Source organism: Gastrolobium bilobum, unplaced genomic scaffold (genome assembly GCF_033153095.1).
Source record: "Gastrolobium bilobum isolate Gb01-03AN ecotype WA unplaced genomic scaffold, APGP_CSIRO_Gbil_v1 utg90693, whole genome shotgun sequence".
NCBI classification, from domain to species: domain Eukaryota; kingdom Viridiplantae; phylum Streptophyta; class Magnoliopsida; order Fabales; family Fabaceae; genus Gastrolobium; species Gastrolobium bilobum.
This window is the reverse complement of record NW_026899197.1, coordinates 52,578-67,806: the sequence shown is the minus strand read 5'-3', so window position 1 is coordinate 67,806 and position 15,229 is coordinate 52,578. Positions and strand designations below refer to the sequence as shown.

The 15,229-nt window shown below is 36.3% G+C and overlaps 1 protein-coding gene across 1 annotated transcript; it reads right to left on the bottom strand.

Moving 5' to 3' along the window:
* Positions 1–373: 373 nt before the first annotated feature.
* LOC133288160 (isoleucine N-monooxygenase 2-like) lies at positions 374–2,242 on the bottom strand. Its single transcript, XM_061485856.1, has 2 exons — positions 1,286–2,242; positions 374–997 (listed from the first exon to the last, which is right to left on the bottom strand). The coding sequence occupies exons 1-2, from the start codon at positions 2,240–2,242 to the stop codon at positions 374–376; spliced, it is 1,581 nt and encodes a 526-aa protein (XP_061341840.1).
* Positions 2,243–15,229: the final 12,987 nt, after the last annotated feature.

The window sequence follows — 15,229 nt, the reverse complement described above, 5'->3', positions numbered from 1 at the left end:
CACACAGCTCTAAAGTCTGCAGGTGCTTCGTTTATATGAAGTGGTTACAAAATATTATTTTTTAATTCACACCGACTCATGTGGGCTGCCTTATGAACATAATAAGCAAGTATAAATAATAGTATGGGTAATGAGAAAGTATGAGGAAATTACACAAAAACTCTTCTCCCTCTAGTTTCCTCTCCCTTCTCCTATCTCTCAATTTCTTCTTTGTTTCAATAATTATATTGCTACACGCGCACACATATACACATACACATACACATACATATTAATTTTTATGCATGCAACATTAACTAAAAAAATATTTCGAGCCCTTATTTAATTGAATATTAATTGTTTCTTCATTTATAAGGCTGCCTTCTGTAAATCTTCACTCATAGTCTATTCCTAATTTTGGCTTTGCAACTGCCACAAGTGACTCAGCAAGAAGTGTACCATCCTTGGATTCTGCAAGATTGATGCTTGGTACATTGGGAGGTGCACTCCAAGTGAAGCCATGGATCAACCTAGCAAATAACATTATAGTCATTGTGGTGCCAAGCGTTCCTCCAGGACAACTACGCCTTCCTGTGCTGAATGTTATGAACTTCAAGTGTGGCTCTGACAAAACTACATCAGAACCATCACTCTTCAGATGGCGTTCTGGTTTGAACTTGTGGGGCTCATTCCAAACTTTTGGGTTTCTCCCAATACCTCTTCTGCTTAGCAATATATGACTACCCTTTGGGATCAAGTAATTGGCAACCACTGTGTCATTCATACAGGCATGGAGAACACTAAAAGGTACAATTGGATGAAGGCGAAAAGCTTCTCTTGCGCAAGCCTTCACATAGTTGAGTTTAGGAATATCTGATTCCTGGACCAGCCTATGTTTTCCAACCACATTGTCCAATTCCTCCGTAGCTCGTTGAAGCAACTCAGGCTGATTTATCATTACTGCTAAAGCCCATTCAACTGCATTTGATGGATTATCCACCACTACCATCATCAATTCCTACAAGAAATTTGATTAAGTATAGTAATTAAATATATATTTTGGGTTAAAATCATTTTATAACATACCCCATATAAATATAAATAATAGGAAAAGGATTAACGAGTCTTACGTCAAATTTTAACTATTCACATCTACTAGCATTTAACAACTCTAATTTAAGATGCAAGTGAAATAAAAAACTACGATTGAGAGTGTAAATTATATGTATGTCTATGTATATCTTGGAAAGTAGAAAAGTGCTCATGCATGTGACAGAGAAATGAAAAGAAAGAAGTGAAGTACTACTATAATTTGAGCCTTGATTTGCTTCGATGTCAACAATGGGTCTTTCAGTGAGATCATAACATCCAGCAAGTCCTCTTCATCCGTCTTTGATCCATCATTCCATTGTTTGATTCTCTCTTCAATGATGGGATCATGATACTTGTTCATGATTCTCATAGCCTTCTTTAGTTGGCTCTGATGGCCATCCAAGTCAAGTGCACTCAACCATGAGATATAATCAGAAACAGAAAAGGCATAAATGTACTTAAGCAATATGAAAATGGCATCTACATGTTCTGCTTCCTCAAAACCAGGTCCTCCATCCTTCCTACCCTTTCCGAAGTACCTTGCAATAAAAATCATTTTCCTGATCACATTACCACAGTAATGTTGTGCGACATCCCTCACATTCACAAGGCCACGATCATTCACATTTTTGCACTTGTTGTAGATGTAGAACATAAGGTTATCTGCTTCTTCAGTCCTTTTGTCTTGAAGCCATTGATGCTTCATGGGGGAGAACAAATGGTTGGCAACCATTTTCTTCATTTTCTTCCATTGTTCCCCAAAGGGTACAAGAGCTGTAGTCACATAACCACTAGAGACAATATGAGTAGACATGCTTATTGGTCTTGATGCAAAATCTGCATCATGTTTTCTCAGGAATTCACATGCAATGGTGGGGCTAGTGATTGTGATTACATGGACATTTCCTAAGCGAATACATGCAATTTCAGTGTTCATTTCTTGCATCAACTTGTGTATCCACCGAAATGCAGGCTTGTTTGCTAGCATTTCAGGAAGATTACCAACTATAGGCCATGGTTTGGGACCTGGTGGGAGCTTGGGTTTCTTGGGCTTCTGAATTAAGGGAAATCTTAAGGCTTTGGTAATGGTAAAGACAGAAATGATCATAATAAGCAAAGAAATCCAAAAGGATTGAAGGTGAAACCAAAAAAAACGAGGGTCGTAACCCATTGCATGGAAAAGGATTTTCAAACAAAAATGATGAGATGAGTTCAAGAACAGAATGCATTAAGTAAGGGACAATGGTCAATTTGAGAAAATGGAAGTCAATTTATAGGAGCTAAACCAAAAGGCAAGAGTTGCAGTACTCTATTGGTCTCAAATCCTCCATATCCAAAAATACATTATTCAAACGTGATATGTATGAAAAATTAAGTGTACTACATACGAGAAAAATCTGTTATTAGATTCCCTGTCAACTACATTACATATGTTAAGTGTCAATTTGATTTCAATAATGTAACAAACAAACAAACAAACAAAAAATTGACCGACAAAAAAGTAACTTTCAGTTTATATTATTTTCTTGGACATTTAATTTGAGTTATTTTAAAATGTTAAAATGTTATTATTAATGAAAAGTTAATATTTTATAGTTATTAATTCTAATAAAAAAATATAATTTAATAAAAAAAATCAATTACCACTAATTTTTCAAAAAAAATTTCTATGCATATGAATAATCTCCTTTAAGAAGTAACAGAATTATATTTCTTTTATGTGATAAAAATCTTCATCCCATTTCCCATAATGGGCCCAGTTAAAAGCTTAAGCGGCTTTCAGAAGAAACAATACCATGTTTTTTATTGGCACCATTCAAAAAAAGGGCCCAGTTGAAAGAATAAGGGGCATCTAGAAGTTAAAACGTTTTAAAGGCACCAAAATTACAAATAACTACCAAATCATGGTAGTTCAGTTGGGGTATGAGAACTAGGTAGGTAAAGTGAGAGTATATATTTGATCATTTTCATTAATATTTTTGAAAGGGATTTAAATTCTTAATACTAAATTGGCCTCAAACAAAATTATCTCCCATAAAAAATATCTGTAATTTATCTATAAAAGAAAATTACAAAGAGCCCACACAAAAGCATGGGGAAACAGGGAATTCTGCTCGTCCACAAACTTCAAGCTGCGTGTGTGTCTCTGTGCGAAATATCTTTCTTAACATTATGGGTGTTCAAAATGTCCAAAAGAATCATACCGATCCATAACCAAACTGCTCCACATTTTAAAAATCGGTTATTTTTAAAAATCGGTTTAATATGAAACTGCATTTTATTTTATAAACTGGATATTTACTAAACTATAAAAATAATCGGTTATCCATAACCAAACTATTTTACAATTAAAGAACAAATAAGTATTATCTTTTATCCTTAGCATTAAAATGTGAAAATTACATAAATATGAATCATTTTTAAATGTGACATTATTAGAAAAGTCTCAAATACTAACAGAATTTATCGAAGAAAAATATATCATCAAAAATTTTGACAAAAATCATATTACGTAGAAAATAGAGACGAAATTTCTTTTCGTCGAAACTAAAGATAGAACAAGATTTTGTCATAATCACTGACATAAATTTTTGAGGGAAAAAATATTTCAGTCAAAATTCTTGATAGAATCTAAATTCCGTCGAAACTTTCGACTGAAACAATTCAGTAAATTTTTTTGATGAAACACAATTCCATAAAAAAAAATTGACAGAAAATAATTTCGCCAAATTTTTTTACGAAAAATATTTTCATCCAAATTTTCGACGAAAAATATATTCAGCAAAATTTTCAACAAAACACATTTAGAGCGAAAATTTTGACCAAAAATATTTACGTAAAAAATTGTGATCGTCTTCATTGACGATATTTTGATTTACTCCAAGACGGAGGAGGAGAATATTGAGCATCTGAGGATTGTTTTGCAAGTGCTGAAGGAGAAAAAGCTGTATGCTAAGCCTTCAAAGTGTGAGTTTTGACTCAAGTCTGTGAAGTTTCTTGGGCATGTTATTTCTACTGAAGGAGTTGCAGTGGATCTGAACAAGATCGAGGCCATGCTAGATTGGGAGAGGCCCAAGACGGTTATCAAAGTGAGGAGTTTCTTGGGTTTGGCAGGTTACTATCGGAGGTGAATTAAAGGATTCTCCACCATGGTTCTGCCATTGACTCGCCTTACCCATAAGGAGACTCCATTTGTGTGGACTCACGAGTGTGAGGTTTGTTTTCAGGAGTTGAAGGAGAGACTGACTACTGCACCTGTGTTGGTCCTTCCTGATCCTGCGCTTGAAATTGAGCTTTACATCGACGCCTCCGGGAAGGGGCTAGGTTGTGTGTTGATGCAGTTGGGCAAAGTGATTGCCTATGCTTCGAGGCAGTTGAAGCCTCATGAGGAGAACTACCCTACTCATGACTTGGAGTTGGCTGCTATTGTGTTTTCTTTCAAGATTTGGAGGCATTATCTTTTTGGTTTGAAGTTTGTGGTGTTTAGTGACCACAAGAGTTTGAAGTATCTTTTCGACCATAAAGAGTTGAATATAAGGCAGAGGAGATGGATGGAATCCCTAAAGGATTGCGACTTCGAGTTGAAGTACCATCCTGGCAAGGCCAATGTGGTAGCTGATGCTTTGAGTCGGAAACCCGGGAGCTCATCCAGTTTGTTACTTGGTAATTTTGATGTGGTTGAGAAGTTTCGAAACCTGGCAGTGACCTCTCCGTGTGAGGGTGCACTCCTCGAGATGGAAGCAGCAGATGTTGTAAATGAGTTGTTGGAAAAGATCAAAGAGGCACAAATTCAGAGAGTGTCTGGATTACGTGAAGAACCAAGATGGTGTGTCTCGGAATGATGATGGACTTCTTTTGTTTCAGCAGAGGATTGTGGTTCCTCGAGGTCCGTTGACCGAAGAGGTTATGGAAGAGGCCCATAAGGGCCAATTTTCTATCCACCCTGGTGCTACTAAAATGTATCAAGACCTGAAGAAGAGCTTCTTGTGGCCGGGCATGAAGAATGATGTTGTTGTTTTTGTATCCAAGTGTTTGGTTTGCCAGAAGGTGAAGATCGAGCATCAGAAACCGTCCGGCGAGCTTCAACCTCTTGAAGTACCACAGCGGAAGTGGGAGAGTATTTCCATGGATTTCGTGGTGGGATTGCCTAAGACTCAGGCGAGTTGTGACTCTATCTGGGTCATTGTGGACAGACTGACGAAGTCTTCCCATTTTCTTCCTGTGAAGGTGAGCTTCACTATAGAGAAGTTGGCCAAACTGTATGTTCACAAGATCGTGAGGCTTCATGGTGTGCCCGAGAGTATCATCAATGATAGGGACCCGAAGTTCACATCTCGATTCTGGGAGGCGCTGCATGATACTTTTGGTACGCAGTTGAGATTGAGTATCGCCTATCACCCTCAAACTGATGGACAGACTGAGAAGACCATCCAGACTTTGGAGGACATGTTACGGGCTTGCACGTTGGAGCAGGGCTCGACATGAGATAGATACCTTTCGTTGGTTGAGTTTTCGTACAACAACAGCTTTCATGCTAGCCTGGGCATGGCGCCCTACGAAGCACTGTATGGTAGGAGGTGTCAGACTCCTACCTGTTGGTCTGAGATTGGAGACAAGGATCTTTTTGGCTTGGACTTTGTCCAAGATACCACCCAGCAGATCCAGATGATCAGGAAAAAGTTGAAGCAGGCGCAGAATCGCCAGAAGAGCTACTATGATGTCAAGCATCGTCCACTGGAGTTCAGTGAGGGTGAGCACGTGTTTGTGAGACTTTCACCTGTCACCGGTGTTGGACAGGAACTCGGAGTGAGGAAGCAGAGCCCGCGATATATTGGGCCATACCAGATTCTTGGTAGAGTAGAACCTGTTGCCTACCGGCTTACCTTGCCTCCGAACTTGGCCAACATCCACGACGTGTTTCACGTGTCTCAGCTTCAGAAGTACATAGCAGATCCTTCGCACGTGGTGCAACCTGATAATGTGGAAGTTCGAGAGAACTTGAAAATTTCCGTCGGACCACTCAAGATTCTCGATCGTGGCGAGAAGTAGCTGAGGAGCAAGATCATTCTGATGGTCAAAATGCAGTGGACTGGAAGAACTCCTGAGGAGTGTACTTGGGAGCGTGAGGACGAGCTTCTCCGGCAGTACCCCGAGTTTCGAGACATATATGTTTCTGATTTTGAGGACAAAATTCTAAAAAGGTGGGGTGAATGTAAGAACCTGCACTGTTAATTAAGGAAATTAATTAATTAAATATGAGAATTACGAAATAATTCCATAATTGACCCTAATAATTATTATAAAGCTCTTATAATTATAGTAAGTAAGAATGCTGAAAGTCGTCTTTCGGAAGAAAAGTGCAGATATCGGTTCTGCTAGTCGGTATAAATGCGTACTGATAAAGTATCCCAAAAATTATAATAAGTGCATGAATATTCCTAAAATATTATATAGGACTTGTAAAATGAGTTTCAAGTTAAAATAATGAGAACTGGTGCCAGAACTGGTACTGGCTAAGGAAAAGCGCGTACCGGAAAGGTATTCCGAAAAATAAAATAAAAATATGATAATTCTTGTAAAATTGAGTAGGTTAAGAATCCTGAGTTTGGGATTAAAATGCTAAGCGTAGCAATTAGTGTTATATCTGTGTGTTTAATGTTTAAGTGACTATATATAGGCTTGTTAAGGCACAAAACCCTAGACATTCAGATTTCCTACGTGACTCTCTTTGTGGCTGAGTGTTGGTTACTGTTCCATTTCTCTTTCTTCACCATTTCTTGAGCAAGTTGGCTCCTTTTGCATTGAGTCTTCTCTTTTCTTCATCCTAAACACTTGGTTGGGGTGAGGGTGAGCATTGTGAGTGAAAAGGCCATCTATTTTCTAAGTTTGGGGACTGTCTTGGGGTACCTTGAGAGCTGACTTGTTGGGTTGAGTGTTGTGAGCCTTGATCATGGCCCTTTGAGGTCCAAGGAGTGATCTTTGGAAGCTAGAACCTACCTTTGGGGAACTATTTTCGTTTTTCTTCATAGTCAGAACTGTGAGGACTTGGTGGGAAGCTCCAAGAGTGTTTATTGCTGAGTTTAAGCTTCAGTAAGCTTCATCACCTTTGATCATGAGTTTAAGTGGTTAAAAATGGAACCTTGATGCATGTAATGAGCTAAAGATGATAACCTAATGTTGGGTAATGCTTAACACACTTAGAAATGCATGTTTAAGCTTCTGTAGTCGGTAAAAGTTGGACCTCTGGTTTGGATTTTCGCGAAATGCAGAGTCTGGGTTCTGTCGCGAAATATCCAGATATTTGGTTGTGAATATCCGGATATTGATATCCGGATATGTGTATCCAGATATTGATATCCAGATATGGGGTTTTCGGATATCCGAATATGGATATCCGGATATGATATCCGGATATGTCCCTGACATATATCCGGATATTCTGGGATTTTGAAGAACAGTAGCTGCACTGTTCATACAGTAGGCTATTGGGGGTTTCTGGACCCTAGATTGATGAAGTGGAACTTCTGTAATAATTGAACTAAGTCAGAATCAAGTGCTTAAGGGCTTATGGCTTGGTGAGAAGCCTTAAGACATAAAACGTAAAGAAAAGGCGTTGTCTTTAAGTTGTATGCTTGTAAAGTATGATTAATGATATATTATTAGTCCACAACAGATTGTGATACTGCTGTGTTTGGACTTTGAGATTGTGTGGACTCTTGGCTTGGATAGCTAGCTTGCAAGGTAAGCTTTCGTGTCCTCGGTTTAGCCATGTTGTGGTTCCACCATGTCCCATGGGGGTATGGTTATATGCATGCTGTGTTACATGCTTTTGATGTTTTGGAAATGCTTTTGAGCTGTTATATGCCAGTGTCTTTTGGATATGTATGTGGTGATCCACCTATACGGTAAGCCTGAGTATGTAGTGCATACAATATGGTGAGGTTGTGGGTGAGGTGAAAACGGTGTTCCTTGTACTACATGTAGGTGATCGACGTATTCCTGCATTTCTCTGGCCAGTAGAATAGTTATAACACACATGGCATGAATATCTGTTGCACTGCATTGAGTTTTGGAACTTATATTGAATTACTGCTTTTGGAACTTATATGAGCTTGGGGTGGAAGATCCTTGAGGACCCATTGTCTTACTGAGATTTCTAGTTTAGAGATCTCACCCCACGTTTGGGGAATGTTTATTTCAGGTTCAGGTAATGCGGGGGTTGAGATCTCTAGTGGCAGGAGGCCAGAGCTTAGCTGATAGATGTTACATGTTTATGTTGCTTATGCTGATATGCTGTTATGAATGGATGTTGGATCCTATTTACTGTCTTATGCTTTTAGCTTCAGTTTATGGATTTCTCTGTTGAGACTCTGTTGGTTATGTTGTTGATTTGGTGAGCATGGGGATTGTCCAAACCACATAGACTTGATTATGTCTTGTTTTATGTTGGAGTTGTATTAATGTATCAGGATTATTGTCCGGACTACGTGTAGTGGATCCATGACATAGATACTCACTTTATCTATACTGTGAGGTATTTCAGTTAGATGTCTTTTTGCAATCTACATACATGCGATATTTTATGAAATTGATTAAGTAATCAACTTGGCTAAGTATAATGACGTCATAATTGAAAAGAAAAAGATATTCCACATTTTTAATTAAGCGCAGCTTAATACGATGATATGTTAACAAACCGGGTATACACGAGGTGTTACACATTCTCTCTGGCCGGTAGGATTCTGACATACATTACATGATTATATGCTGCATTGCACAGATTTTGGAACTTATACTGTTTACTGTTTTAGAACTTATATTGTACATGTAAGTGAGCTTGGGGTGGAGAGATCCTTGAGGACCCCTTGTTTTATTGAGATTTCTTTTTAGAGATCTCACCCCACGTTTGGGGCACATTTTCAGGTTCAGGTACCTTGGGGGTTGATACCTCTGGCGGCAGGAGGCCGGAGCTGAGTTAATTTATGCATGCTATTGTGCTGATATTTCTGGATGATTATTATGCTATGCTTTTGCTATATTGTTATTTGAGCTGAGACTATGTTGGACTTTGTTGCCTTATTTGGTGAGCATGAAGGTTGTCCATGCCACATTGATTATGCTTTGTTTATTTAGACTCGAGTTGTATAATGTATCATGATTTTGTCCGGTCTACGTGTTGTAGTTCCGTGACTAGATACACACTTATTTAATGAGGTTATTCATTTAGTTTTTATTGCAATTTACATACAGGCATTATTTTGAAAAAGGATTAAGTAATCAACTTGGTTAATAATAATGACGTCATAATTGAAAAGAAAAAATTAGCTTACGCATTTAATTAGCTGCGCTACTGCTATATGTATGTTTAATACGACGGGTGCACACGGAGTGTTACAAGGATAAAGTTATAAGACTGAGCTAAATTACGAGAAAAATATTTTTGTTTTTGTTACAAAAAAATTTTCTCTGTCATATTTATATAAAAATAAGTGAGTTTTATTTTGAAAACAAGAGAGAGAAGAAGTTAGTGAAATCTACTCACTTTTATGTGAGTATGATAAAGAAATTTTTTTTACAGCAAAAACAAAAATAAACTCTTATTTTATTTTATTTAACAGATAGGATATTCGTATTACTAATTTTTTCTACTACCACTCTAATTACTATTGAATTAGAAAAAAAGTTGAATGAAGAGAGAGAAAAGAACAACAATTTTTGAATCCAATAATGATTAGAGGGATAGTAGAATGATAGTAAAAAAATTGATATTATGAATATTCTACCTCTTTATTTAAATATTTTTTTTTATTATATCCATGTGCATTGTAACTAAACAGATCCATGTTCACATTCAATTGAAACTGAAGATTTTATTAAAATTATAATCGAAATTTTGTATAATTCTCCTCTGAATATCTTTATTGGGAGGTTAAGGATCATTTTCATTTGTTTATGACTAAATAGCATTTTTTTAATTACTCAAAAGTGTCCAGGATTACTTTTCAGTTTTCAAAAAATTGGAGAAATGTATGAAGTCTTTAAATGTTACATTAATTTGAAGATATAATTTAATGTGTACTTCTAAAATGGCAACCAACATGAGAGCCAGGTAAACATTGGCAAAGTTTAGCGTCAAATAGATGCTTTTAGTTAGAACGTCCCACATCAACACCCACAGAAGAAATTAGTATAGAGGTTAATTGGAAACAATCCATGTTAGCAAATATTGTGAAATGGCATAATAGGCTTGAAGAGCATCCTTTAATGAGAAAATAAAAGAGTAATATTTTATTAAAGTATCATATATTAAATTATTCAAAATATAATTACATCATTAATTTTTTTATTTTGCTTGATAAAAATATTAAAACGTAGGATGTAAGAATTTTTTTATAGGTTTTATGACCCCACTCTGTGGCCGTTTACAAAAGTATTTACTATTTAATATTGGGTTTATTTTTTCTAAAGTTACTTTAGATAACTTTATCTAATGTTCATCAAAACGACGTCGTTTTGGGGCGGAAATCATGGTGTTTTTGTAATTTTAATTTATTTCAGGATTATAAAAGTCTTTATCATTTTAATTTTTTAATTTTTCAACCTCAAAACGACGTCGTTTCGATGAACATTAGATAAAGTTGTCTAAGAGAAGAAAAAAAATAGAGTGAAATTCATTTTGAATTGATATGTGTAAAATATAGATTATATCTTGTGTAATATAAAAATAATAAATCCCTTAACATTATTTATAACAAAATGACGTCCCAATTTGCAAAAACCATACCAATATAGGCACGTATCATCTGATGCTGGTTGGCAAAAATTCCGTACTAGTGTTAATTTGCAAAAGTATCTCCACGCTGAAACACATCCGTAAAGATTGACGAGAGTAGAGCAGTCAAACACGTAGGGTTGACTGACGTGACCAGTCCCGCCACATACATCGACGTGATCAGCAGCCACGTAGGATCCAACTCACGTGTCTGCATGAATCCCGCCATTTGGTCTGACTCATTTGAGTCCCGCCATATCAATTGGCGAGACTATGCAATAGTAATACTGAGGACATCATCATCATCATGCTACTTCTTTAAACTCCTTAATTTCATTCTCTTCTTCTTCTTACTTTTTCACACCATCGTTTTTTTGTTTGTATCTTTGTGTCCCTGTACAATAATATACACCTGTCTGTCTGTCTGTCTCTCTCTCTCTCTCTCTCTTTCTGTTGAGGGAATTCCTGGAATCCGCCAAAGTTTGGAAAAAAATTTCTTCTTTTGTGGCTCTGCACTGCTTGCAAGCAAAGTTTTCAAATTTCTTCTTCTGGGTCTTACCCTTTTTCATCTGGGGCATGGCTAATTGGAGAAAAAAACAAGGTGAGGGTCATTGGCGATCCTCGTCCAATAACAGAAAGCCACCTTTGGGTAAGTACCAATTTTTTTTATAATTTTGTTTGGTTTGGTTTGGTCTCTGGCGTGTTAAATTGTTTTTCAGAGTTGTTGCATGGATTACTCTTTTTCTTTTTTCTTTTTTTTTAATTTGTTTGAAGACAGACTTGAAAAAAGTGGGTGAGAGTTGGAATTGATAAATATATCATGATCGCCCTTCTTTTCAATGGGTATTGATTTATTGCAATAGTCTCGCCAATTGATATGGCGGGACTCAAATGAGTCAGACCAAATGGCGGGATTCGTGCAGACACGTGAATTGGATCCTATGTGGCTGCTGATCACGTCGATGTATGTGGCGGGACTGGTCACGTCAGTCAACCCTACGTGTTTGACTGCTCTACTCTCGTCAATCTTTACGGATGTGTTTCAGCGTGGAGATACTTTTACAAATTAACACTAGTACGGAATTTTTGTTGATGCTGGTTGGTTGTGCCACTGTTTTTTAATACCCGCGCTTTGTGTCACGATAATAGAAAAAGTAGAGAAGGACCGGAATGGCAACTAGTCGCCTTTTATCAGTTTCCTATTAAATAAATAATGAGTTTAATATTTATATTATTGAAGATAAAGTTTATTTTTTACACATATAAAAATTTGTTGAATTCATGTGAGCTCATATAAGAAAAAGAAAAGAAAGAAAAAATATAGATCTTATATATTTTTGAGAAATGTATTTCTCTAGTCACTCACCGGAAATAAAGTTATTTTCAGTGAGCTTAAAATAACGTCGTTTTGACATTATAAGATTAAAAAATTATAGTGATAAAGACTAATATAATCCTGCAATATATTAGAATTACAAAAACACATTGATTTATGCTCCAAAACGACATCATTTTGACCTTATCGAAAATAACTTATCTCCATTGACTGGAGAAATCTTTTACTTTATACTTTTATGTGTATGTGGAAGATAAATTTATATAGAAACAATAAACTCATAATAATACCAACAAACTGACAATCACATATTCCAACACGCACCGTTCTTAGCGTACTTTGTGAACAAACCATGAAAATAATAAAAAGGGTGTGCATGACAATTTTTCGAAAATCATTTTTTTTAATTTTGTATCAGAGAATAAAAATAGATAGAAAACACGTTTAGTAAAATCGGTTTATTTTTTTGTTACTGAGATGAACCAATTTAATTTTTGTACTTGGGAACAGAAAAAAGAATCAATTTTTTTTTTTGCTTTTTCGTTCCCGGAAACAAAGTGAGAAACATTTTTCTCTCAATTACTCTCCACCACGATCATCATCATCACCACCCCCACGCCACCACCACCATTACTACCATCATCGCCACCATTACCACCACCACCATGCCACCGCCGCCACCACGACGATGCCACCGCCGCCATCACCACTACCTCTATAACTGCCACAATGCTATCGTTACCATCCACTGCAGCCACCACCACCATCGCCATAGCCATTGCCGTCACAACCACCACCATGCCCCACCATCGCCATCGCTATCATCACTGACGCCACAATTACAACCACCACGCCACTGCTACCAACACCATTACCATCACCATCACCACCACCACCTCTATCACCAACCACCACCACTATTATCGCCGTAGGCACTGCCGTCACCACCACTACCATCACCATGCCACTGCCACTACCATTGTCACCACTACCACCACCGCCATGTCACCACCATTGCCACCATTATCATACCATGCCGCCACCATCACCACCACATCCACACCACCACCACCATCATCGCAGCCATTGTCATCACCACCACCACCACCATCGTCACACCACCATGCCACAACGACCACCACCACACCATATAAAAAGGAATGTGATGATCCAAAATTTATTATGCTTACTAGAAATGATTTTTTATTCTATTATTTGTTGTGTTATCAAACACAATTTTCATTCTCGAAATAAAAATATAACATGTTATCAATCATTTTTTTTCTTCAGAAATTGTTCCAAGGCATAGAAATAGAAAAGAATTGTTTCTTTTTAGAAATAGTGTCAGGGAACATAATAGTTGTCATGCACACCCTAAACTAAAAAATGAATTAATTTTCTCATTTTACATGATAATATTTTCTCATGTTACACATATAATACATAAGTGAAGTGAAGTCTACAAAAAATAAGAAGATAAAAAAAATCAAAATAAGATCCACCTTTTAATTATAAGTGTAACAGAAAATTTTATGAAAAAATGAGAAAATTATTTCCTAATTAAAAATTAGATATTTTGTTGAAGCAAATCAAATAGAGAAAGTGTTGGCTTCGACGAAACCAATATTGCGTTAGAAATCTTATCCCTGAACCGCATTAATATCAAGATATGTATACACACAGCTCTAAAGTCTGCAGCTGCTTCGTTTATATGAAGTGGTTATAAAATATTATATTTTTTTAATTCACACCGACTCATGTGGGTCTATGTAGCACCGATACGACACGCGACACGTGACACGACACGACACGACACTCCGACACGTCAATCCTAAAAATTTATGGATTTCGACACGTTGTGACACGTTTTAATATTAAATAATATTTTTAATTTATATAGTGTATATTTCATTTAATATTTAATAATTTAACAAAAAAATGAAACTAAATTAATAATACACATCAACACGTTATAAAGATGGAAGCTTTAATAAAAAAAATCATAACTGGGATGAGAGAGAGATAAATATCAGATAGAGAGATCAAATCATATTAGAGAGAGATCAGAGAGAAGAAGATACAACAAGAGCGTGATAGGAATTGACAGCAATGATGCTGAGATGATCTCTTATCTATTTAAGGGGAAAAAAGACAAAAAGATAAAATTGATATGATCAGATGGAAGCTTTATTAATATATTTTAACTTTTAAAAAAAAATTAAAAAAAAATTAAGAAAATGCCATTTGACCATGTCGGACACGGTCAAATTCGTGTGTCGGAATGGTCAACGTGTCGGAAAAAGTCAACCGCGTGTCCGACACTGTGTCGGAACGTGTCGGAGCGTGTCGCCGTGTCGGACCCGACTCTTCCTGTTTTTACAAGTGTCCGTGCTTCCTTGATGTGGGCTGCCTTATGAACATAAAATGATATTTATATATAACAATCTAAAGATTTTATGTAAAGCAATCGTTCAACCTAAACGACTTAAGTTTGTAAGTAATGAATTTTTAAAAAAATTATATTATATTTCTTTAATACGTTTTTTCGCGAATTTGTGACCTTCCGATCCCGGATTATCTGATATCATATATAGTTAGTTTTTGTGTTGGTTTTAATTTCAATTCTGCAATCAAATTCCGTTATAATAGAATATAGATATAAATACTGATGTGTGCGGAACTCGTTGACGGTGCAATCTATTATCTATCCCAAAAATTCTTAGAGAGATTGTGATTTGTCCCGATCCTGATAGAATACCCATTTTTATCCCCAACTAATTTATTTTTATAAAAATACAAGTACAAATAATAGTATGGGTAATGAGAAAGTATGAGGAAATTACAGAAAAACTCTTCTCCCTGTAGTTTCCTCTCCCTTCTCCTATCTCTCAATATCTTCTTTGTTTCAATAATTATATTGCTACACGCACGCACACATACACATACATATTAATTTTATGCATGTAACATTAACTAAAAAAATATTTCGAACCCTTATTTAATTGAATATTAATTGTTTCTTCATTTATAAGGCTGCCTTCTGTAAATCT